Source organism: Tympanuchus pallidicinctus, unplaced genomic scaffold (assembly GCF_026119805.1).
Source record: "Tympanuchus pallidicinctus isolate F22 unplaced genomic scaffold, pur_lepc_1.0 scaffold8, whole genome shotgun sequence".
Classification (NCBI taxonomy): Eukaryota; Metazoa; Chordata; class Aves; order Galliformes; family Phasianidae; genus Tympanuchus; species Tympanuchus pallidicinctus.
In genome coordinates, this window is record NW_026294802.1 from 7348130 (window position 1) to 7371401 (window position 23272).

General features: G+C 41.6%; 1 protein-coding gene across 4 annotated transcripts in view; it reads right to left on the reverse strand.

The window, feature by feature from the left end:
- TMEM178B (transmembrane protein 178B) overlaps nucleotides 1–23272 on the reverse strand; it is a 231063-nt gene that overhangs the window by 30991 nt on the left and 176800 nt on the right. For all 4 annotated transcript variants that reach the window (XR_008202972.1, XR_008202973.1, XM_052669578.1 and 1 more), the window contains exon 3: nucleotides 9783–9920. Coding sequence is in view for 2 of the 4 variants with exons in the window: in XM_052669578.1 (XP_052525538.1) it covers nucleotides 9783–9920 (138 nt within the window). In the remaining 2 variants the exon portion in view is untranslated. The remainder of the gene's footprint in view (nucleotides 1–9782; nucleotides 9921–23272) is intronic.

A 23272-nucleotide genomic window follows, 5' to 3' on the forward strand; every position in this document is an offset into this window, starting at 1 on the left:
AAAACTACACATAACTTGTTTTCCAGGACTGGGTGGGTGGGAATATCTTTTGTATTCCTATCGGTTCTGTCTTCCCTACTTTATTTCTGCTTTAATTCACCTTCTGTCAGCCTCCCCAAAGACCTCCTGACATCCCTGAGAAGTAAACCAGATTGCAAGCCCTTAAAAACCATCCTAGGCTTTTTGTTCTCATAACTCTAGGTGGTACCAACTCTTCTATCAGTAGCTCCTGTCCTGGTGAGTGAGAAATTACGAGTCAGCAGAGATGACTTTTAAAATGATGAAAACAGGAATGGGAATCATTCTTTTTGCTGAAGAGCCCGAGTGGGCTGAATCCTCCCTTTACTGCCCATCAGGTTCAGGAAGGCTGAACAATTTGAAGTGACAGTGAAAAAACAATGAGTTTATAGGTGTGCACACACTGCTTGCCCTGCCTTCTGATCCAGATTATCAGATCTCTGCACCTCGTTACTATGCCTTTCCCCTCCTTATCCTAAATGCCAGTGTACTTCTGTACAAAGTTGCCAAAATTGCTTGTTCTGCTATTTCCTTCCCACGGTGTGAGCATGCATCCAGGAGAATCAGAAATGAGCCACAGGAAAAAATCCAGCATACTCAAAGGCTGATTTTGAAGTCAGATGGTGCTGTTTCCACAGAGATCAAACACTGTGGAGTTGACAATGAATTCTCTAGTCGTGCCATTCTTTCCAGGAAAAAAAAAAAGCAACAACACAACAGCACAACAAATCTCAACACCTCTGAGTGGCTATTCCCTGCAGTACAGCTGTGTTATTGATTTAAAAAAACACACACAAAAAACCCATTTCTAACTCCCACTCCACCTCCATTCTCTTATAGAGGTGTTAAGCTTTAGGTCCCTGTTTGCCAGATCTGTCAACATCGACTTAAAGAATCAGCTTAATTCCTCAGGTATTATGAAATATAACAACTAATGAAAATAGCATGTTTGTGCGAGAAGAAGGACATCCCTGCTTTTGAACTTCTGTTGTAGGAGATGCAAAGATGTGTATAATTCCCCTTGAGGAGTATCACGACGTGAAATTACAAAAGAGCATTTCGGTGGAAGGTATGCAGTGGCATACAGAGAAGCCCAGACAGTGAAAGTAGACAATCTTTCACGTTCCTAGAGAGCTTCCTTTTTTAATTTTCAAAATAAATAACTAATAAAGTGTAACATAGATATAGTGAATAAAATAAAAACGTGTTCTCAGCACACCATAGAGAACTACTGGAAGCAGAGAACTAACACGCTACCCTAACTCTTCTATATTTGATATATGAACCTTGTCCCATCTTCTCACGCAGTTAGCTAAGCAACTGTTTTCTATCTTGGAAACACTGAAAGGCCCACCTTGATCTCATATTAAAATACCAAAACATGGCAAGAGGGGCATATTTTTACATGGATTATTTCCCAGAAGTTTTTTTTTGAACTGAAAATATGTAATTAAATTACAAAAGGGAAATCTGAAAGGTGCTTACTGACGGTTGGCCGTAAAGACAAAAATGCACACTCAGTCCTGATCATGGACTCATATATATATGGACTCATATCCATATATATCCATATATCTATGTATCAATATATATACAGATGTGCATCCATCAGTGCCCAGCTTTTAAAATACATAAGAGAAACATAACAAAAGAAGGGCAACTCTTTAGGTTCAAGAAACATGACCTAAGATGGAACCAGAGACTATGACTAGCCGTCCCATCCATGAGGGATACTATGAACTGTGTAGAGGAGAGCTGCTTGAAGAAAGGGACTGACACATCCTGCAAGTGAGGAGGAAAGGGCATTTTTAATTACTAACAATAATACTAACTGTTTAATTACTAATAACTAACTGTTATTATCTCACTATGCAGGTGCTCTGCACTGTTACATTACTACGTGAGGAGGCACTGAGGCACAAAGTCTGCCTGACTCCTGCAGGCTCTGGGTCTCACCACAGGTCCACAAAGAGCTCCGCTGTCTTCCCCAGTGCCCTGCTAATGTGTTTGACAGTTCTAAAAAAATCAAGAGCACTAGAGGGGTTTAAACATTTAAAACATAATAATGGTGTACATTAACACAAGTCCATTCCAATTCAAGACATTAAAACCCTTTAAACATAATGCACAGTTTAACCAAAAGCACAGGTAGGAGCAGAAATGTGTGTTTGATGTGGGAGGCATGGCAGAGGGACACTGACCATATCTCTCTGAGTCTTGGTTCAAAGGTTCATATCCAGTTCATGGCCTCTCAAATCAGCCTTTGTCTCCATCTGGAGGTTGATCCACATAATCAAGTTCATAGGCCACTCTGAAAGGAGTTTTGCTGAATTCTTAAGTCATCATTAATTTAGTGTCTCTCACAGGATTAGAATGTGATTGGCATCTCACTCTTTCCAGCATTCCAACTTCTTTAGAATTACGAATACCTTTTCAGTTGGCAAAAGCTGTTACACCACAGCAAAGACGGTATTTACGCCAATCTTCACTGCTCAGACTGCAGCCACTTTTTGTACGCCTCAGTTTAAGTAAAGATCACATGATATTGCTTAAGCTCTATATGCAAACAGACGTTCATGAGTGTATGCATTTGCACTTGTATTTCCATGAGGAGAAAAAAAGGATTTTACATAAATATAAGGCTATTGCTTTGGAGAAAGAAGTTCAACTTTCAGTGAAAAAATTGTGTGGAAAAGAAAAAAAAGAATAGATCACAGGCTGCCCAAGGAGGCTGTGGATGCCCCATCCCTGGAGGCACTCAAGGCCAGGCTGGATGTGGCTCTGGGCAGCCTGGTCTGGTGGGTGGTGACCATCACATAGCAGGGGTTGAAACTTGATGATCATTGTGGTCCTTTTCAACCCAGGCCATTCTGTGATTCTATGATCACAGAAAAAATCTTCATTGTTGTGGATTGATCAAGTCACCACAAGCACTCATCCTGAAGAATGTGGAGAGACCTTGATCTTCAGTGAGGAACAGACACCCCAGGCTCCCTGCTGGACCCACCGTCTCTCCAGATGGAGTCCAAAGAACGCCTTTGGATTTCTCTTTCTGTTCGTCTCCCTCCCTGCCTCCTCTTAGCAGCTGCTCTGAAGGTAGCTGTGCGTAGGAGACGTCAATCACAGAGCTTTGCCTGACGCTCGCTGTATTAAATTGTTACATTTTTGTTTCTTAAATTATTCAGCAGCGGAACGATTATTTTCAGATTGCAGGACCACGGTTATGTAGAATAAACACTCTTATTTTCTGCCACTCTGTGCTATTTTCAAAGTACAGTGAGTTAAATTTGGGACGCAAATGACTCAACAGCTGGTAGCGATCCATGGCTGCAAACACACAGATGCCTCCGTTGTCATCTCCTAACACATGCAGAGCGAGGCAGAGGAAGCACAGCACACAGGACTGGGATTTTAAAGACCAGGCTCTGCACGGAGGCGGGGAGCAAAAGGGGTGCAGATGTATGCAGCGCATCTGCACTGACAAGTGTGGGTACAGAGCTGACCAAGCACTTTGTAGGCAGGACTTATGCCTGCGCTGGGGGAAGGACTATGTGGGGAACGTTTCTGAGGAGAGATGAGGATGAGGACTTGGAAAAAGTTGTTCCTCCCTGGATTAGTATCTAAAAGCTTGCTGGGAGAAATGCGCTTGTGCATTTGTAAGTGCGTTGTTCATTTCTTTAATAAACATCTTTTCTTGTGTGTCTGAAATATAGCGTTAAATTCTGCCAGCAGACCTGCATAACTTTATTTCTTCTTCCTTCTCACACATCTTTCCTGCCTGCTTGTCTCTGCCACAGAAGCCAGCACTGGAAGGAATATGTTTTCACCTCTGCTTTGAGGAAAGATTGGAAGCTGTTGCAACCCTAACCTAAGACTCATGAGGAGGAACTGCTGCAAAGGGCAATCTGGCAGCAGAAGCCTTGGGCAGGTCAGAAGGAACCCAGATAAGCAGCAGAAATGGAGCTGGCAAACAGTGCTAGAATTCCCCAGATGGGCATGTTTCCCTGGTGGGGCAGAGGACACAAGGCCTTCCTGGCAGCAAGTGCTTAGATGGAAAATCAGATAGGAAAAACTCCATGGTGCTGTTTTATATAGCAGGACAAAACAACAAGGTGCTAGTAAATAAGGGATTGCAGTCTCCCAGGCAATGCCCCAAGCCCAGCATCTCACTCAAAGATGTTGCTAGGCAAAGGTGAGATATGAGATACAGTGTGAGACTACAGATCATTTTACCACAGATCTGCATGGTGAAGCTACATCACATGAATAAGGGCATTTAGCAGCTGGAATAATTTCCAAATACACTAATTAGAGTCTGAATTATTAATGCTAAAATTTATAATTGGCTCAAAGCAAGGTTAGAGCAAGAAACATACTTGACTTTGCAAAGAATAATGAAAATTTGCAAGGGTGGTAAAATGATATACTTCTCTAAGGGAACTGTTAGCGAGAGGGGAAAAACCCTAAAATGATCATAAAGTGCATGTCACAAGACAAAACAGGCAGAGAGCAGATGAAGGAGTAAAGGGAACGGGTAGAACAGTAAACAAGTGCAGAGATGATTTATTGCATTTATTTGCAGTAAATTTGGAACAAAATAAGACAACTCAGAAGTCTTTCCCTGAAGGGCTGCCTTGTTAGGCATGCAGTAAAAATCCAAACAGTTTCACTGAAATGTGTTCTCAATACAAATTACAGACTTAGAAAAGGAAAGCACATGAATGTGCAGCTGAAGGACAGAGCTCTGATAAGGCTGATAAAACGTCATTCTTTGTGGGTCTTTAATACATTTACAAAGGCAAGTGATGCAGCTCTTGCCAGGGATATAATTTGGTCAGGGATAATTTTATGCTGAAGCAAGTACTGGAAAAAAAATATTAGATATTATTATTATAATATTATTTCCAGCTGGGAGCAGGGACTGCAGCTCATCAGGGAGGTGCACCAGATTGAGCAGGGGAGGTTGCGGCCCCTCCGAGATGCTGGAATGTGCTGCCATGGGTCTGCCCTGCCAGCCCACTTCTCCTGTGGCAGGCACTGGGGAGGAGGAAAAGGGTCCTGGAACATTTGTGTATGAAATCAGCCCTGCTCTCAAAACTAGAAATAAAGAAACTCACATGCTAGTGCAGAACAGCTGGCTAAAATGAAATGGACTGGGAAAAGAGACACTGAAACAAAAAGATCCTATACATGAATGTGCTGGAGGATGGGGGAAAGGCCCATAACTAGCTACCCATATAGCCCGTGTGCCTAACATGATACAGGAAATATTCTTAAATAACTTGATGAAGGACTGGAAGGAGGGATGCAGAAATTTGCCTCAACAGGGTTACCAGTGGGCCAGTTCACAGCATCTCAACTCTTTGGCGCTGGAAGAGAAACAGAAATTTGACCTTAAGTTGGCAACAATGTTGGCTGCTACTGGGGGAGGAAAGACACCAACCAAATGAAGTGACAAGTTTGCCACGGTAAGTAAAGAAGTCGAGGATTTGGATACATTCAGAAGAACTTTTCCAAGTCTGAAACTGTAAGGACTGCTTCAAGGGAACTGATGAAGAAATCACGCTCAGGCTTCAAAAAGCAAAGGCGTGGTTTCAGTGCAACTAAACATGCTTTGGTCAAAGCAGAATATATAAAATGCCCCAAATATGTGCATTTCTTTTGGTAGATGTTTAACTGAACTCCTTCTAGACTGTCACTAAGTACTTGATATTCATGAAACTTGATCAGTTTGCCACAGGACCATGACATTTCAAAGCAGTGTTACAGATGCCTCTAAGGTTTCAGTGACTATTATAAAATTGGAAAATTACTGGAGGATGTGCCCAGCATCGAGCTTTCACTGGTGCACAGATTTTCAATAATTTGCATGTAGAGAACAAGCGAGAGGCTGCAAGAGGATGTGCTTGGAGTGATATATAATTTGAGTGTGACCCACTTCTATAATAGAATTAAACAGTGTCAAGTAGAATGCATAAAATGAACAAATCTTAAGGAAACTGAAGAGCGTGGTTCCAAATGGAGAAACTCCAGAAGAGAAACTTTTGTAGGATAAAATCATACTGGTAATACTGAAATGAAGCTACAGGCCTGGGTGCAGGACATTATGCAGCAGTATCATCATTCAAAATGAGGTCAGAAATACTCCATATAACCTGCAGTGTCCATCTGGCTTTGTGCAAGATGAGGGCCTAAAACAAAATCTACTGAGGTCAGGTAAATGTTGTCGTTCAAGACAGGAAATCCAAGTGCAAATCCTATGATAAATACAGAAAATTATGCAAGAGAATTTCAGAAGCCATAAGAGATGTGTGCTGCTGATACAGACACATTTGGACTAAAAAGGAAAGATGAATTATTAATAATTTAAACTTGTTACAAAACATGCTGAATAACAGTGTAAAGTACACTCTAAATCACAGTTCGCATGTCCTGGATTCCAGATGAGCTAATACCAGATAACAGCCTTGAATTTCACAAATGACTTATTCCAGCAATTTGCTTGAGAAATTACTTCAAGCACAGTAAAGCAAGTCCTTATTAAGCACTGCCACATGGGCTAGCAAGAAGACCATTCAGTAAATATATTAAAGAACCAGAGGTCCAGGGAAACCATGTCTAGTCTTGTAAGATTACCACAGCACATTTCTCAGTACTCCATTGAGATTTCCTGTTCAAAACCCATAGATAACTTAAGCAAGTAATGTTTAACCCTGAAATTGTTACAGTAGAGCTGTTTATCTATAAATTAATGCAAAACAAATGCTACAAACATAGCCTGAACAAGCAGCACTGCAAATGGAAGGGAAAGTCAGATTTTGGACTGATTATAAAGCTACCAACGTAACACAGAATTCTGTTATCTGCAGTGAGGTTGGACACTATAAGCCTCCCAAAGCATTTTCCCTCTTTTTGAACCAGAAGAAAACTAACCAGAACTAAGAGGCATTTTGAAAGCTGATGGGGTGACATCTTGACAGCATTTATGTCAAGACAGAGGTAACAGATTCATCTTCAAGCACTGTTTGGCAACAAAAGGTTCAAGCTATATTCATTGGCTGTAGAAAGAATGCCTACGTAGCTTGTGATGCAGCAAGAAAACATTGATAGCTACTGACTAACAGATTAGATGGCTTTAATTATGTATGCTATTAACTGACTGCTTCATTTTGTAGATGTTACATTTGCTGTTAAAAGAAATCAGGAAAGGGGTAGCAGTTGCCATGGACTTGTGCAACAAAGAGAATAATAACCCTTTGAAACTTTGATTCACGTGCCTACGCTGGAGCAGAAAATATGTTTGATCTCCTCCCAACACATCTTCATTAAAAATATCACACATCTTGACAGAATTTGGCAGATAAAATGATCTGGTGCCTCTCATTTCAATTAGTTTCAGCTTCCAACTGCTGGATCTTGTTATTATTTTGTCTACTCAGTCAAAGAGCATGCTACTATCAGATGGTTTCTCCTTGCACAGGTACTTCCACACTGTGTTCAAGTCAATTATAAACCTTCTGTTAAACACTTTCAAGCAATTGGCTTTTGTGGCACACTGTGTTTTTCGTGTTTTCCAAACTCGCAGTCATTCCTATAGCTCTTCTGCAAATCTCTTCCATCTTTCCCGCATCCTTTTTGCTAAGGATACCGGGTTAGGATATACAATAGTATATAGTAATAGTTCAGCTTTCCCCAGAGATAATCATCCTACCTTACGCTCTTATTGCATATTCCCACCAAAACAATTTCGGGATGAACTGGCACATGTAGCAGCTGCATTGCACCGAGAGCTCCTGTGCAGCTGGAGATCCCAGCAACCGTGATCCCAGAGACCTTCTCAGAGCTGCTGCTTTCCGAGAGGCAGCCTTGTGTTCTGCAAAGCTGACTGATGCTTTTGTTCCCAGTTGCACGACCTTGAATCTGTCTCCACTGAAATGTGTATAGTTTGAGCATACCAAACTCCTGTTATTTTTCTAAGTTGTGAGTGACCCATCTCATTATGTGTGGTTACACTCAGTCTTGTTTCACCTGAAAGCTTTCATGAGCTTTCAAAAGAAACTTTTTTTTTGCTAGAAATTCCCCACATTTATTGATAATTTTCAATTGCTAAATAAGACTTAGCCAGTTTCTAAAAAAAAAAAAAAATTGTTTCTTGTATTTATTCACTATATTCCAAACACTTTAATCTGATGCCGTGCTGTAGTAAGTTAAATATCACACAGATATCTGAGCATAATATAGTAACATAGCCCCCATGCAAATTAAGCTTTTAATTACATAAGCAATACTGAGCTAATTTGGCAGACCCATTGCCCATAATGTGCTGAACACCCACAACAAACCATTTACTGGCAGCCACATATAGACCAGTGTGTATTTGCAAAGGGTACTAGCAGACTTTAAATGTGTCTGTGGGCACCAAGACAACTAGCAACTATCTCACCAACAGCACTGGAACATAAATGCTTATTATCTGAGCACTTAGCTTCTCTTTTGGGACTACCCATACTTTCCTGTGTTTTGCACTCTTAGCTGTATCACACCACAGTGAGGGTGAACAAGTGGTCAAATGCATTGAAATGCTGATATGCTCGGTGGGCAAGGACCCAGACAAGCAAAAACAACCAGCCAAAAAAGAATGGAGAACAGGAGTAATACTGTTCAGTTGTAGATGTTCAGGAAGCACTGTGGTTGGGACTTAACTCTCACATCCTTCGCTTAAAGTAATTACGTGCTATGAAGCCTGCTGCTGGCAGAAAGTTGGATGGCATCTGTAGTAAGGAAGACTGGAACATTACACAGGAAATATTGGGTAACCTTATTTCCTTATTTCCTACAGTAACCTTGAGGGTTACTGCAGTGAAAATGGGAACAAGTGCAAAAGCAGAGTGCCAGGGCATATATCTAGGGGCTAATAAACAGAAACCCCGCTGTAAACGGTGAGCTAATCAGTAGAAAATTACAAAGGAGGAGAAATGCCTGGATGTATTATCTAACTGAAGGATGGCTGTGGGTCTCCCGTGTGACATAGCATGAAAAAGGCAAATACAGTCATAAAGTACTTCACGCAAGGGACTTCCAACAGGGCACTGGAACCTTCACATCACTATACAAGACACTGATCAGACCTTGTTTGGGAATTTCTCTTCCCATCTATATTTGAGAGAGGCATGTACAAACAAGAACTGGTGGCAGAAAGGGCTGCTGGATTGATAACTGATCCTACAGAGAGAAATCTGCAGGAGTAGAAAACTCATATTTAGAGAAGGAAAGGTGAGAATTTACCATTGCTTTTTGTAAGCATCAGAGAACTTAAACCAAAGGTTTAAGTTGGCTCAAAGAACATTGGCTCAAAGAACAACTGAGCAGGAATAAACACATATTAAAACGTTGATGGGCACAGATTCCAGCTACCAAAGCCTCCCACAGTGGAACAGAATAGTAGTGGAAATAACATGTGCCTCATTTTCAGAGTTTTATTATGAAATTTATTAATCTTAGAAAGCTGAAGGAATAGGAGATTCTGTGACAGTGTTACTTGTATCAATAGTGGTCTGGTCTAAGCAACCCAGAAAGGCCCTTCCCAGTTTGACTTATGGAATATGCAACCACAGTTGGGCTATTTATAACATACAACAGAAGGAACTCAGAATGAAACCAAGTCCAGACCACTTAAAACAATTCTGAAAACATGTTTTTAGTGACACAGAAAAGGGGGAACACATGAAAGCAACATTTTTCTTCTCAGACACCAAAATCCTTACCTCCCATGAGGAAGAGAAGCCCCGCCACATATTGCATAAGGCCTCGATCCCAACAGCACCCCAGCACCCCGATAATCCATCCGAAGAGGATGATGGCCACAGCCATGCCCATGAAGCCAGCTGTCATCCTGCGCAGATCTGCAGTGGGGAAGACAGAAAAACAGCATGCTTGAGAACGGAGTCTTAATCCAAAATGCTACCAAAATGCTGAGTGTTCAATGTCTGTTGGCACAGGATGGTTCGCATAAGGAAGGTCCAGAGGGAGGACAATCCATAGATTAATACAGTAGCTCGAGCTGGGGAGAGGGAGCAGGTGACCACAGAGACAAAAGTAGCGATTCACCTTGGTTCTGATTCCATGTGTGATTTTGGGATAGACACTGAGCCTCTCTGGGATGCAGTTCCCCATGTGTAAGATGGGGCTTAGCTCCCTGCCACCCAGCAGTGCTGTCTGTGAATCTCGAGAACTTCAAGATGGTGAGACACACAGTGCTCTGCTGTCAGAGACAAGAAATTGTATGCAGACTCATGACTGGGGCACAGGGCACTTTATTGCCTTCTCTTGTATCTAGATGGTGACCTTGTTAGATGATTTTTGGTGAGGAAGTTTTTGAGTGCTGCAGGAGCACAGCGAGTAGGAAAATGGCAGTAGACCAAAGTGAAGCATTCTGTGCTCTGAAAGTGGGGACAGAGTAACACATAAGATACAACTGCATGGAGTTAACCTGTATTTATTTCAGAAGTAAAGGAAAGAGGTCTTCAAGATCTAATGCAAGAAATCCTTAAATTAAGCTCTTGCTGCATCCCATATTTGCCTTCTGCCAAAAAAGGATGGGACTAGAGGGATCCCTTGTTCTACATGTGCTGGGAAAAAAATCTTCACAGCTGCTTTTGATGTGAAATCTGAGCAGGGAGACCACCTGGCAAAAATAGAATAGCCTATGAGAGCTGACAAGCATTTTTACATCCTCAAATAATGGAACAGATGGAAACATCTTCACTAACATTTCTCTGTTCCCTGTCCTTCCTCATGCATGCACACAAAGTATAAGCACTGATATGTCAAAAGTATATGTGCAGGGAAAATTCCAGCCAAGTCAGCTCTCCAAACATTTGTTTCCTTCTGAAAGCAAATTTTATTTGCATAGCAACGATTTCACTTGCTTTCAAGAAACAGAGTGCTTATGACAGAGGGAGGTGGGATTGAAAACCATGAATCAGCCACTAGTCTCTATGGCAGCTTCTCTCCTTGGCTGGTATTTCCCTGTCTCTCAGTTTCTGTTATCTTTTGCCCTTTTTCTCCAGTGGATCAGAAGAACCGCAAATACCAGCAGTGCAGGGTCAGTGGAATTTATGAACAGCGACAAATTATCATCATCGGAGATAAAAACCAAACTCCTAATCCAAAGTTCAGAGACTCTGCAAGGTCTGTAGGTGTGTTGAGACAGAATGATGCGATTCAGTGAAAAACAAGTTTACTGAGGGCTGCATTCATTGTAGTGATTCTTACAGAAGATGGAGTAGCAGAACACAACCTTTCCCTTGAAATTATAATGAGTTCTTGTAGATTGTCACTGATTTCTCCAAGGACTTTTTCTCTGACAACACAAAGATTACCAGGCCTTCAGCCCAACAGTGTCCAGTGCCCTTAAATATACATCTTGAAGTCATCCTTTTATCTTAGATTTTGTGACCGTCCCACCAAAATCAAACAAAAACTCATCACAAAACATTTGAATATATTCTAAATGGTCTGACACAGAAAAAAACCCACAACCGTTTCCTGCAGAAATTCCTACTTCCCACAGGCAGTGCTGGTCCCTTTTCCTTTGGAATTTCTCAGAGGGCTTCCTAAGACAAGCAGCAAATGTTAGTAAGCATTTCTGTCGGCAGAGCGTCTTCATGCTCTGTAATCTGTGAAAGCCTGGGCTCAGTTTGAAAGACAGACAAAAACCTAAAATGTTTACTGTTTCTGTGTCATCTTCAATAACAGCAAAACACGTCTCAGAGCTGCTGTGCAGCTGTCCATGTCAGCTCAGCAAAGCCCATCCATTTTAACTTGTGATTGCTGACTCTGGGTAATGGCACTTGCTCATCCAAATACCCTAACAATCTGCTTTTAATTTAAAAGTTCTTATTCAGCCGTGAGATGTCACTAACTCCTCAGACCTATCCCAATGACTGACTGATGGAGCCAGTCCCAGAAGGGATCACAAGCATCTCCACAAACTATCCACCAAACTAAGGGATGGTTTCCACCCCAGTTGAATGAGCATGAGTTTTACCATTGGACAGAATAGTTCAAACAGCAGGTCTGAGACTTGAAGACCCAATTTTTGAGGTTTGTTTCACTGGGCCTTTTTTTCTGCTGGAGACTGAAATGCAGCAATATCCATCAGCGTCCCAATTCTGGGCTCACATTCTCTTTTGAAAAAAATAAAGCTAACCTCTTTGATGCCTAATATCACACATTAAAAAAAAAGTCACAGTTCTTTAAGAAATCCTAGTTCTCACTAGGTTCAGTGGGCTCAGCTTATGATTGCCACTTGGTTTGTGCCGTATGGAAACCTGTTCCCCACAAGCTCATCTATTAGGGTTTGTTTACATAAAACAATACATAAAACACAAACTTTCCTTTCTGTTCAAAGCCATCTTGGTTTCTGTCCTATCATATCCCTCCTTGAAGGCATCCCTTGCAAGCGGCAGTGCTAGGAAGGAGTTGCAAAGCTGGTTTCATAAGCAGTCAGTGCTTTATCAAGAGCATCTTCCTGGTGCTCCTCAGCTGTCAGCTAGCATGAAGCTGATGTCAATATGGGGAGCAAGTCTATTCAAGTGGTTCTTTTATGGGAAAATATTTAATGGATATAATTTGTTGCAGCAGCACCCTCAGGCAATTTAGTGAGAAGGACATGGAATAGGAGCCCATCTCCTTTGGACACAAACCCACATTAATGGTAATTTTACGGTTATTGTTCTGATGGCAGGGTTTCTTGGCAAGGAAAGCATAGCAGAAAAGCAAAGACTCGTATAGTGTATTTGAAGCAATATGTATATTCTTTCTGCTAATTTAGGAAAAGAGGGTATCCTATAAATAAACAATAGCTCATCAGTAAAAATTGGTGTTTTTTTGTCCAAGTTCGATCAGCACTGACAAGACTTCCTCTAATTACATATACTGCAGTGGTAAATAATGTCATGCTTTGCCATGTAACTACTTTGTGACATTCAAACATATCCTGGGGTTGATTTTTAAATTTTCTGGTTTAGTTTTTCTTCAATTATTTTTAGATTATGACAGGTAGGATTCCCCACAGTCTTTCTTGGAAAACTTCTCTGAGTAACTGCAGAATCTCAGGATGATGGCACAACAATCCCAACCCAACTGAAGGAGTGATTATGCCAGAAAAATGCACTGTTGCATGTGATGCAGCTAAATGGAAGCTGAAATAGCAAACACACGTTACACATTCCCCTATCCCTGAGGACAGAGTCCCACAAGATTTTGTTCACTAACTCCCTGAAGAACTTGGAGTTGGCTTTCCTAAAATTTGGCATCCTGATTTTATTCTTTCTCTGTCCCATATATCTGAGGAGTGTGAACTCTACTACTGCATGGTCACTACAGTCCTGATGTCACCAATCCAATTACTTGTGTTGGTGTGCAACAGATTCCAGCTGGTCTTGTCACCTTCTTAGAGGATAATTCCTTAATTCCTTTGAAGTATTTCCCTTGAGTTTCCCTGTTGCCTTCTCATATCATCTCAGAGGTCCCTGGCTTATGGTCGTAAGATTTCAAATGTGCTTCAGTGTTGCCAGCAGGTTGAGGGCCCTCACTTCTAGTCCCTGTCCCTCTAACTTAGCTATGTCATCCCACATCTTATCATGGACAAGATCACTTATCTCCCTCCCCCTTCAAACCTAGTTTAAAACCTGCCAATGAGCCCTAGTGTCTTTTCACTAAGGACCCTCTTCTACCTTTGAAAGAGGTGAAACTCGTGATTGCCCAGTGCCATGTAGGCTATCCTGTTGTCAAAAGAAAAAGAATAGTGGCAGTGGTACCAGCCAAGAAGCCAAGTGTTTATATAGTGGATCCTCCCATTTCTTTCAGTTCTTACCCATTACAGGAAGCAGAGAGGAGAAGATGACCTGTATACTCAACTTCTTCATCAGACATCCTAAAGCTCTGAAATCCTTTCTGATAGCCCTTGAAGTAAGTATTGCTACTTCATCACTCCCCACATGGAGAAGGAGTAATGTACAATGATCTACTGGTTGTACAGGCTAGGCAGTTTCTTGGCAATGTCCTTCAGGTGATCCAGGGAGGCAGCAGACTTCTCAAAGAGCATTGGCGTACTGGGTGTTCAGTTCCCTGCTGGGAGGAGGCACCTACAACTTACACCCTTCTCTTCTTCTACCCTTCTTCACAGGAATTAAGATGTCAAAGTAGACTTTCGATGCCATGCCTATTTCACCAGTAGTCTGATTGATCTACTACGTGGATTTAGATAACCCCATCACTTGTGGGTGAATATACAGTATTCTCTTTCCACTCACATTTTTGAGGCACCTTCTTATCCTGTTTTTACAGTTAAGTGTGAATATATTCTCCTTGAGAGTATTCTACATTGCTAACACTGCTACAGGTGATGCTGCATGTAACAGAGAGATAAACTAATCCTGATTCAAAACCAGTGTGAATTATTAGGTCAGGAATTCAGATCCCCCATTCAAGTAAGCTAGAAACAACAAATTTCTTGATTAGTAACATTTGAGAAGGAACAGGGGTTGAAATAACCCAATTCCCATGACTGAAACTGAAATTGTAAGTTTGAAAGCCGCAAGCTTCATGAATCGTGATGAAAAGAGAAACATTAGCATTTTAGACAACCTCTTTAAAAGAGTCTCATAAAACAACGTGCACTTCCTAAAAGCGTTTCAGTCTTCCGCTAGAGAATATTAACTCCAAAGCTTTTCTGAAGATAATGAAAGGCAGAAGAGCTGATTAAGATCTGCTTATTTTCAAGTAGCTAGTGGAGAAGGTTCTCTCTGTCAGTTTGCAAATGCCCCTGCCCTTCATTTCACCCTGATATCTGTCCATCTGTATTTGTTATAAGCAATAAAGTATTTCATGCTGGTTATCACATTGTGGAAGAAGTTGCACACCCCAGCAGCTGCAAACAGAACATGTTCTGAATCAGCACTGCTTCTTGAAAATTTCAATATGCCTTTTTGACTTCTGAAGTTCTGTCCTTTTCTTTGAAATTGCGTCATTTTTCTAAGGCAAAGGCTTGGTCCTTCTACTGATATCTATCTTCTTTTCCAAAAACAAGATTAATATTCTGAAAATATTAGACATTTCTTTCCTCACAACATGGACAGGAAGCAAAATATCTGAAAGATGGGGAAATGAAGACAAGATGAAAATAAACAACCTGCTCATGACTACATGAAAATGTGGAGGAACATATAATGGAATCTATATTACTGAGATTTCTGGCAAGCCCTTTAATTACACAGCACTGCTTTTGCTTTCAGCAATGCTTATTCTCAACTGTTTGTTACCAGATCACAGTACAGTGTTTATTACCAAACCATAAGATTGTGCAATACTGCTGAAAACAGAATTTCAGATAGTCCACCCTACGTCTCCTTTCTTCTATCAGCAGAGAAAGGTCCACAGGAAGTAAGGATATTGAAGGCTGCATCCAGAATCTAGAACACCTTAGAAGACAGACATGACATAGGGCAGCCCTTTCCTATGGTGTCCCGTCACAAGGGGAAATCAACATGTATTTCAGTGCCCCTCTAGGACCAAATATCAGGAAAAATCAGAAACATCACAGAAAGCAGAAATAAAGCAGGGTAGCATTATTCTTTAGCATGATGCTTCATTCCAGGTAATCTTTGTGTATACTAGACCTTGACCTATACTAGATCTTACTTCAATCTATACTAGATCATACTTTGATCTATGGTAGATCAAAGTACTGTAGTAGATCCTGTACTAAATTCATTCTCATTTCTTTACTGATGTGGGTTTAAACACATTTGTACTTGAAGAGAGTCTAAATAACTCCCTTATCCTTTTTCAAAGAAATATAGGTATTGAAAATCATTTAAGAACAGCAGTTTGAGAGCATAATTTACCAGCTTTCACTTAGTTTAAACGACTTCTTGTATAAACAGCCTGACAGAGTTACCTGTATCTGATATTGTTCCTTCTCTGACCTCACCTCAATAGCGCAAAATGGGTGAAGATCTAAAACTGGGCAGATGTGTCTTCTACTGAACACTAACCCCAGCAGCTCCCAGCTACCATGAAGAAGTGAGTATTAATGCAGATGATTTTGAGTGGTGTCTTCTGGCTCTCACAGTTCTCTCCGCACATCCTAAGACAGCATTTTGGATGAGGTTGGCAAGCGGAGGGTGAGACTTTAATCTTTTCTTTCCACTTCAGGAATGAAGAGATAAGAAATATGGATTAGTCCACCTGAGACTCCATTAAAATCTTTGAGTACTTTTAGTGAACTTTGTAGCAATTCAGTCTCCAATTTGAAGATTACTCTAACACAGTCACAATGAGTACAACCTACTTCAATGAAAGTAACAGTGGGTTATACTTCTATGCACACACTCTGCACCAGGGAGTGACTCAGAAGTACAAGACCCATAAGTAAATACACTAACTGAACCCTCAAAAATGAGAAAAGGAGGTCCTCAAATAAGAAAAAAAAAAAGAAAACTCCAAAGAACTTAGGTGAACTTTCTTTTCACAAGAAGTGCAACAATATTTATGAAATATATGTATAACTTCTCCTAAACCAGAAAATCTCATCTCTTTCTCTGGACTAGCGGTGTTGGTTGTGTGATGAAGTGTTTTGCTGTTGGAATGGATGAACTCACCTATATGGAAATGCTGGTAGGAAATTCCACAAACACTTGCCTGTGGCAATGGTCTACATTACATTACTCAACATATTACTCAGGACAGGAGGTAGAAAGGACATTCTAAGATGTGATTTATTGTTGTTGGGACAGATCATGTTTTAGAGTTGGGTGAGCAGTTCATCAGAGGGGGAATGGAGTCCCGTCCTGCTCAAGGGCTGACACCTTCAGAGATTCACATCAAGACAACAAACCCCACTGACTGCAGAATTTCTTGTTTGCAGTGAGCTGTCTGATGAAGCACCAGGGAGGGAAGGGGCATCCCAAGCCAGGTCACACGCTGTGTGTTACTGCCTGAAAGAAGTTCCTCCAGTAGTGGGAGAAATCACAGAAACCTAGGAAATTCTGCAGTGACTGAAGGCAATGTCTAGAGTTCAGATATCAAGTCCTGATCTTCCTCTTGCCTTTTGCTTTTGTGGGGTAGTGAGGAGACAAAAGAGAATCACTAGATAATAAGTGGCAGAGTTAAGGAGGCAGTAGAGAAGTACAGAAATAGAGCTTGTGTAAGTGCAGGGAAAAAAGATAGGTGGGAAAAAGTGTCTCATTTGAGGCTGAAAAGATGGATTATTATTCAAAAGACTTTATGCCATGGATATTAAAGAGGTGGATGTATAAAGGAGGCATTTATGTAGCAGAAATTTAACACATTAGATGGGGTTCTGATCTAATGTAGAGTTTCACAGGCAAAAAAATTATGTCTTTGGAGAAAAATGTCTGTGAATATCATCATGTAGAATGGTTCAGCCTTTTGCTCCAATCTTACTCCCCTTGTGTTGAAAAAGAATATCTGGTTAGAGAATAAATTATCTGCTGTATTGCTACTCAGCTCTGAGTGGCAGCAGGCTGGGAAGGAAACAGAAGCTTGGCCCTTACAACCCTCAATGCAGTGGGCCAGGAACTGCCAAGGCATTGTTCCCTTCCCTTCCCTTCCCTTCCCTTCCCTTCCCTTCCCTTCCCTTCCCTTCCCTATCCTACCCCACCCCATCTTATCCCGCCCTGCCCTTTTCTCCTATTCTGTCCTATCCTATCCTACGCCATGTCACACCACCCCCTCTTCTCTCCCCCTCCGATTTTGGAGGTTAGTTCTTTTTCATTGCTGTTCTTTTTTGTTTGCTTGTTTTCATAAAGTACTTAAAGTTGATGGTTTATATTTATTCAGAGATGTTCTTGAATAATCTTTCTTTCTAGATTTACTGTCTGGGGTTTTAGCACTGCAATATGTGATCATCTAGGAACACTTCCAAGCTTTGGTCCCAGCAGAGTATATTTGCAATTTGACCAATCAACCCCTTCATCCCTTTTTCTCTTCTTAATTCCTCAGAAATAAGGAAAAAAGCCTGAGTCAATTGTATTTTTGGCCACCCTTTTTCATGTTCATAACCTTAGTATTTCTCGCTCCTGCTAAATGAGGATACGTAAAGCAAATATTTTTCCCACTCCTGGATATGCCAAGAGGCTTTTTGTTGTGCAGCCTTCATGGATTACAGAATTAGAGGAACACACAGTAAAATGCATTCTGTTCAATATCAAGCTGAGGGACTTTATCAGGTTAGAGTTGTGAGATCTAGAGAAACTTGGGAAAAGCGGCCTCTCCAAGCACCGCTGCCTCCAAGGGGCTGAGCATTTGTGCAAAGAGCTCAGAGAGATCTGCTCTCCCTGACATCAGTGGGAAGGTTGGTACTCCAAAGATTTCCTTTGAAAAATCAGACCTTTTCCCATTTCCCATGAGTGCCATCCAAGCTGATTCACCACTTTTTTCAGAGGCATTTAGATAACAGTGATGAACAGTGTACAGTAACAGCTGTGTAATCTGGTTACAGGAAGCTCTACATGCTATTATAAATAGCCATGGTTTTGTTGTCTAGTTTACAAAATCCTGCTACCACAGGGGGCACACTCTGCCCTGCTACACTGCATTTATATGCCAACCACAACTGCAGGATCTGTGTGTTCAACTCTGTGGTGAGTGCTGTGGGCAGTGCAGCAGCCCAGCAAATGGGGAGAACAATGGGAAAAGCTCTGCTACTGCATCCCAGTGATGACTGGCATGAGAATGGGATCTTCTCTTTGGAAGGAAGTCCTTCACTAAACACATGAAAATTTCTTACATTTAATCTTCAGTTAGAATCTCATCAAGAATTATTTCTTGCAAAGGTGGTCAGGGCCCAACAGGGCCAGAAAGAAACAGAAGAAATGGAAATATCACTTCTTCTCTTACTTCCTCTCAATGAGGAGAAAAGAGAGGACAGAAAAAAAAAATAATAATAATAATTTTAAAAAAAACCAATAAACAAAAAAACAAAAAAAACCCAACAGATGGAGAATGGAAGAGAGTGATGAAGAAAATTAAAGGAAAGTTCTATTAAAGATGACAAATGGAGTGTGAACAGAAACAAGAAATGTAATCTATGCAAAATCCCAGTTATCAGGCAGTGTTAAGAGCCTTTAGTAAAGCACAAGTTTACCCTACATTCATCTCGAAGATAAATGAGGTTAGAAGTATAGGGGAATGGACCACAGGAGGCACAGGAGGGGTAATACAGAAAGACAAAGACGTGGTAACACTTCCCTCTGTGATCACTTTGCTGCATTTGACTTCCCTCCCCTGCTCCCCATCCCACCCTGCCACCAAAGCCCTGCTCACACTCAGTGAATAAAACATTACCTCCAAGGTTCTTCTGCCCTTAAAGTCTCTGTCCCAGCCTGTGGTGCAATATTACGCAGCACAAGCCTGAGAATAATCCCATCATAAAGCATTCAGAGCAGTGCTTTTGATAAATGGTTGGGAGGAAAAAGGCTGGAGGTGGAGTGATATCTCCGCCTTATCAGTGCCCCAGCTCTCTGCTCAAACATCCTCATTCCACAGACACTAGCATTAAATGTTTTAATTCAGGAACTCTGAATGGTGTATTCTTGTTTTAAAAAAGAGCATGTAATGCTAATGAGGCTGGGCTGGGGGCTTGGGAAAGAGGAAAGAGGATGAGGGAGAAGGAAGGAGATATAAAAAGACATTTAAAGCCATGAGAAAACATTCTCTTATGGAGAAATTCTGATTTTGAAGTTTACTCTTCTATTAACATTTAAATTGAAAGGCATTTCTTCCAAGCTCCACATTGGAAACTAGAAAATCTGCATTTAAATAGATAGCATTTAAAAGGGGGGGAGGGGAAGTATATATCACCATTGAATGCTTCTCAGTTTGTCTGAAAATAACTTCTTTTATAGATTATTATTATTTTTTTTTTCTTTGTGTGTGTGTTAGAAAGAGAAGTTGGACATACATTAAAATTCTGCTTGGCACAAGAAGGAGGTGGGGGAATGGCTGCTTAATTGCCTGAGACCCAGGTTTTGAGCTGAGATACTCTGCTGGAGGGCCTCTGGAGCCTGTAGAAGGGACGGGGTCAGCAGGGTCCTCTCCTTCCCGGTCCAGGGGATGCACACACTTCCACAGTGCCTGTATCCCTACAGATATAACCACCGTCCTCAGAGGGAAAGAATGAAGATGATAATCCTGCACTGTGCCTTGTGTATAGGGTCAGCCTCCTGCTCAGTCTGCCTGTCTTTGCAGCATCTCTCAGCCCTGCTCTGCCAGTGCCCTGCATCCCAAGGCTCCCGTTGCCCATCAGACTGTATATACAGCCAAGAGCAGGAGCTGAGGTGGAACAGAGAAGTCCCTGCCTCATGAGAGAGGAATCTGTCGCTGTGCCTCTGTCCACAGGAGGCCATAGAATCCCCATTTCTTGTTCTTTGCCATGAGCGATGAAATTAAATTTCACCTACCAGCAGCATTTGGGGAACAACAAAGAGCCACCTGCGTGTGGTGCGTGCTCTTAATTCCACAGCACAATGGACTTCATCTCCAGTGAAAAATCCCTGGGACAATCCAATGATTAATATTCATTCCCTTTTTTTCTGCCTCATTTTCAAGCTCATTCTTACAGAAAAGGTCACGCACTTGCTACTCCCCCCCCTCGGCACTACTGTATCAGACACCTAAATGGTCTTTTCTTCTGTGTCATAAAGGGAATAATCAGGACTGAATGAGGAGCAGTGCCCCAGAGGCTCAGCTGGACTCTGGTGGGTTTCACCTTAGGGTCACTGGTCTGAATCTAAGTTAGGTTGGTGCTGGCTGTGGGCAGAAGTCCAAAAAACAGGCAGTAGGTCTTTGAAACAGTAAATCCAACAGCTGAGTGCCTACACTGCAATTTCACTCTATTTAGAGTAATACTGCAACAGAGACTGAAGCTTGTAGCAGACTCTGGACACTTCTCTGCCTTCTCCTCCTGCTTTTCCTCCTCCTCTGCTTCCTTCTGCTCGTCTAAAGGATGGGTCCAGTGCTTCTAGGCAGCCACGAGGGTGACTTTAAAAGAATAAGGTTAAAAAACCAAAGGACAAAAATAAGGCACAAGAAGGATGAATCAGTGATCCAGACACCAGCAGAGGGGCTAAAAAGATGCAAATACTACTCTGCTTTTCATACAGACATTAAAAAAAAAAAAAAAAAAAAGAAGAAGGAAAAAAAAAAGCAACCAACAAAACAAACAAGCAACAACAACAAAAACCCAACAACCAGGTTTTGTGTGCCACAATTCTCACAAAGTAGGATAATCTTATCTCAGGGCCATTTTGGGAGTTCATACATTTAAGATTGTGAGCTGAATTCTCTGCAATGGTCATACCAAAAGCCATCAAAATGTCTTGAGCAGATAAAAATGTTGTGGTAGGATATGGGAGTTCTTTTAAGTGCTGACTTTGTATGAAATTTGATTACATCTAGAAAAGCAGAGAAGAAAACAAGCAAAACAGCAGGCCCCTTTTGTACACAATCATCTGAACCTTGAGGAACGACTGGGTGCCATGACTCCTTCTTGGGCCACACTGGAATTACAGTAAAATGAGCAGAGTTCTCCAGTCTGACACCAGGCCCCTCAGACTCCAGTTCTGTAGCATAATCAGTAAGACCTCAGGCTTGGTGGGTCAGTGAACACGAACAACTTATACCACAGGTGACCAGAACAAGTCTGGCTAATTTGCTCCTGTTGCCTCCTTGTTTTCCCCAGCCCAGCTTCCTTGAGATCCCACATGAAACAACCTTGTTCTTCCTGGTGTCTGTAGCTAATTTGTATCCCATGCAGATGGACGCCACTTTGTGAGAATACATATCTGACAAGCAGAAACATTTAGCAAGAGAAGCAGGTGCCTGGAAAATGGATTCCCATTTGTCCTTCCCTCCCCTTCTCCAAAACCCAATCATTTCCCTGTTAATAAGCTCGCTGAATATAATGTGGCACTAACCTTTCAGAATTGATGCCAGTGACATTTTGACAGTTTCACATATGGGCCTGCCGAAAGCAGAAGGAATATACATTTGCAATTTGGTAAAAAGCTGGGTGAGCAGCCAAAGCAGCTCGGGGGAAGGAGGAAAAACGCACCAACCAGCCAAACAAAAGCCCACTGCACAGATGTTATGAACAGAAACAAGGAAAAAGCATGTCCACAGCTGGATGCACCCAGCAAATATGTGCTCAGAAAAAGAGCTTGAGGCAGCCATTAAGGCCAGCCTGGCTTGAGATGCCTCCCAACTGATTCTTCTCACATGGCAAATTCAGGGAAAGTCTTTCCTAGCAAAAGGAAAATGGGGCACGGGATTCAATCTGTGCAGGCTATGGTTAGCATCAAATGTCACAGAATTCAGCAGCTGTTCTATTGAGGAATCTTCCAATACTGTCTCCGATGTGATCAGTCATAAGGAAACAACTGTTTTCTGATACTGTTTTGTGGAGCATCTTTGAATTTTACTTTTCAAAGTATCTCTGCACAAAACATCATTGACAACACACAATGCCAGCTCAGCTGTTCTGTGAGTGCATCACACCGTGCACCCTCCCCAGGTTACATCTCTTCACAACCTACTAATATTTGGTTAAAAATTAACATCCAAAAGCAGATCGAATCATCACGGTACATGAGAAACATGTACATGATGAGAAAAAAATTGGACTTAGCTGTTTGCTGCAGTGTTTCATTAACCCCCACTGAAGATGATTCTATTCTTTCATGTAGTTATGTCTGATTTCTGACACTGGTAAGCTAAGGGGTGCTCTGTGAACTCTCCTCTCTCCTTTTCTTTCTGCTCTCCTTTAGCCACATGCAAATAAGTTTAGCTGAAACTAGAGAACTGCTGACTTTTACCTTGGTTTATTGATACATGGAGATTGTGGAGGTTTATACCACAGAATGGTTTGGGTTGGAAGGGACCTTAAAGCCCATCCAGGCTTAACCCCCTACCATGGGCAGGGCAGCCACCCACCAGCTCACGTTGCCCAGGGCCCCATCCAACCTGGCCCTGAGCGCCTGCAGGGATGGGGTACCCACAGCTCCTCTGGATAGCCTGTGCCAGAGCCCCACCAGATATATGCAGATGTAAATAGTAATATGTAATAATAGTATGACTGCTGTACGTGTCTAAGCAGTGATGCAAAATTACTATTTAAATACAATGGTTTATTTGAATTTTCTTCATGATGGTGTGGGATTTACAGTAT